The following is a 3,357-nucleotide window of genomic DNA, read 5'->3' as shown; positions in this document are numbered from 1 at the left end:
GTTGTCATTGGATTATTTTCACTATAAAGGCGAATATTCGTACCGATGCGATCGCTTGATGCCATAGCCTCTCAAATTTAACAGGAGGCTATGTTTGTCCAGGCAGAATGTCTTTTGCAGCGATTATGACATGGGCTAAGAATGCCACTGCTACGATCATTTATAGCCACTTTATTGCAGGTGGCCACATAATATTACAACGACCGATTCGATTGATCTATTTGACAAAACCCTAATGCCTTGCAGATTGCCATATTCTAGACAGCACTTACACGAAAAATCAGAGGCGCGTGTGCAAATCAAACGCGAGCAGATAATGAGAATAGTGAATATCTAGTTTACAGGTAGAGCATTAAGTCGAGTTACTGTAGACATTCCATTATACAACATATAGGATTATTAACGGTCTAAATCGCTATTGATATAAGATCGTGGTTGGTATCGAGTATTGAGTGCAACTTGCTTCGGCCTATTTTAGAAAAAATATGTGAATTTGTAGCCGCCCATATCCTTCTCCTGGAAATTCTCGCTGGACAAAAAAAGGATTCTCCGCCAGCCACCAGCAGGACGAGAAAATCATGTCTAAATATTCCAACAGAGAGCCATGAATTTCCACATCACAACAATTAATTACAGATGATTTATTTACAAAAAAACTATGTACAATCAACCATAGATGCAGAAGCTACAGTCTGAGTGGCCAATGTTCATAACTCTAAAAATTCAATGCCATACTCACCACACCCACCGCAACCATAACGAAAGATGAGGATGCGAATGCACCGGCAGCGCTGTTATCGCCTTCAGTACTGGCAACCTGCTTGTTTCCGCTGACGCTACTGCTGGCCGAGATACTAGCTGGACCTTGTCCATCCTGTGCAGGGTCGGAAGCAGGCTGAACTCCGGTATTGCCTGTATCGGTGGATGCCTGACGACGGCGACGACGACGTGTGGCACTAGCCCCGTCAGTCTCATAAGATACGTCAACTAGCAAGCGGAGATCAAAGCCGGCGCTGTTACCCAACCCGGGGTTGGCGAACATAGCGTGCACAGCTTCATGGATCTTATACTGAACTAAGTAGGTTTGGCTGGCTGCACATAGACCCAATTCCGTGCAAGTAAGTCCTATCTCGTAGGCTGCGGGATCAGCTCTGGTGCTGGTGTAGTCAGTGCCTGGTGTCAATGTTCCTGTAATCTGAGGGTAGTTCTCGCCCAGGGCAAGTGAGGTATCGGCAGTTGTATCACTCCAGGCGCCAGGGCCGGCACTCTCTCGCGCCTGACTTTGCACAATGGTAACCTTGGTCACAGCCAGTCCACTGAAATCTACACGAGCGTATGCAAACTCATCATATTCCAAAGCAGCGATTGGCGTGTTACCTGCGGGCTTTGTGGTGTCTACGCTGGTGATAGGATCAGTTACAGTCCACGTGGTAGCGTCTTTCGCTCGATTTTCAGGATCTACAAAGATAAATCTATCAACAGCTACTGCGTTCTCGATGACAACTAGGTCTGCATTCGCACCACAGAAATTATCAGACGCCAGTGTGAACTCGATGGTAGTGTCTCTATTTTGTTGATTAATTGGACAATCAGCTTCAGCTAAGGTTTTGTAGCAATCAATCACAACATCTGAAATAGTGTAGGTACCGTCTAGCGTACAATCGCCGTGCACGAGTTGGATGTATGCGTCTTTGTTGCAACCGTTGTTGTTCATAGTGTAATCTCCTTCTACACAATCTGGCATATCAATGTAGGCCCCCCCGTTGTTACTATCACCGCAAGTTCCCGCACCTACATCCTCAGTGCACAGAAACGCCGCGTTGTTCGTGCCAACATTAGCAAGCACAGGATTCATAGTAAGCACCGAGTATGGAGTACTTAAGGCATATGTGAGAGTGAGATAGGAAGCTGAAGCTCCCTCATTGATGGCCTGGGCTGTAAGAGCTGTGTCGATCGAAAATGGCGAGAACACTTTGACCTCGGCGGTTGTGGCTGCGACTCGACTGAGAACAAGAATGCTTGTTGGGATGGTCACCTGTCCACTACGAGTCACAGAGTCTCCACCAACGTCTGTTGGTTCGGTATACTCGAAGATAATGTTTGACGAATAATCTGCATATCGGACGTCCATCTCATCGACATCATCTGATAAATTGTAATCAAATCCGCATAGAGCTCGGAGTGAAGTAATCTTCATCTCAAACACCATGCGATCGGTACAACCAGAGTCTTCACTAGTTTGGGTAAAGGCCTCCAGGTTAGCACCTGAAGCGCAGGTACCAACGGTAAAGGATGTGAATACACGATTGAGTCCAGCTGGCCAGTTGACCGTCCATCGAACGCTCTCGTCATTAACAAGAGTGTCAAGGGTGGTATGGTCTTGAGTCAGAGAAACGTCATTTGGGTTATCAACTGAACCTGTGATATCGGTACATTCGTCATATACTACAGAAGCCACCTGCGTAGAGCAAGTTGCGTCGCTAAATAGGGAATCACAAAGACACTTCTCACCAGCAATGGTGTTAAGTGTTAGCGAAGCGCCTGCTTCAGTACATACTGCTGATGTACTGCCAAGAATTGCTGCTCCGGCTACTAAGAGAGTAGGAAAGTAGTTCATTATTTTTGTTCCTGTTTGAAATGCACACTTGAAGTTGTGGATGCGAGATTTGAAGATATTAAGCTGTTATTTATAGGGTTTGATAATATTTACTTTTTTGAACGCCTGTATGTCTTGTGTGGAATAGGCCCGTGCATTCGATACATTAAGCGGAATTGTCATCGGCGTTTGTGCTCTGTAGACTTTAAAATTCTCCTCTCCAATCGCACCTATAGAGTAGTGTAGTTGACAAATAATTGACTACGCAGGGACATACACACACGAGGGAAGATATTGGATTGTCAACAAGCATGGCTGAAAGCAGTCAATCTCATTGTTTAAAATGGCACATTATTTGATTATTATATTTGTATACAATTGTGGGATTTGCGTGCAACCGAATATCAGTGGAAGATACGGAATGTGGAGTTGTTGACCATTTGTGCTGTGTCGTATATTTTTTAATTTAGCTGCATACGGGTGAAAAGGGGGAATATTTACGAGTACACTAAAAAATGTATATATTTGTTGTTTTCATATTTTGTTGAAAAAAGAGAAAAGAACAGAAAAGCCAAATATTCAAACAAAGACGAAGGCTAAATAATGATTTTGGTTGTTGGTTTTTAAAAATTAATGTAGTATGTACCATTTTGTTTTTTAAAATAAATACATATCTGTTTTTGTTGTTGTATATTTACTAATTTTACTTACATGTATTTACAAATATTTAAGTATTTATGGACGGATGTTCCAGTTTTCCA

General features: G+C 43.4%; 1 protein-coding gene across 1 annotated transcript; it reads right to left on the bottom strand.

The window, feature by feature from the left end:
- Window positions 1-715: 715 nt before the first annotated feature.
- SARC_10789 (hypothetical protein) lies at window positions 716-2,617 on the bottom strand (the record flags this gene model as incomplete). The annotated part of the gene is made up of 1 exon (XM_014295153.1): window positions 716-2,617. The coding sequence occupies one exon, from the start codon at window positions 2,615-2,617 to the stop codon at window positions 716-718; it is 1,902 nt and encodes a 633-aa protein (XP_014150628.1).
- Between the last annotated feature and the right edge of the window lie 740 nt (window positions 2,618-3,357).

Source organism: Sphaeroforma arctica (genome assembly GCF_001186125.1).
Source record: "Sphaeroforma arctica JP610 unplaced genomic scaffold supercont1.1390, whole genome shotgun sequence".
Lineage (NCBI taxonomy): Eukaryota > Ichthyosporea > Ichthyophonida > Sphaeroforma > Sphaeroforma arctica.
Note: the sequence above shows the minus strand (reverse complement) of the source record. Positions and strands in the feature narration are given on the sequence as shown.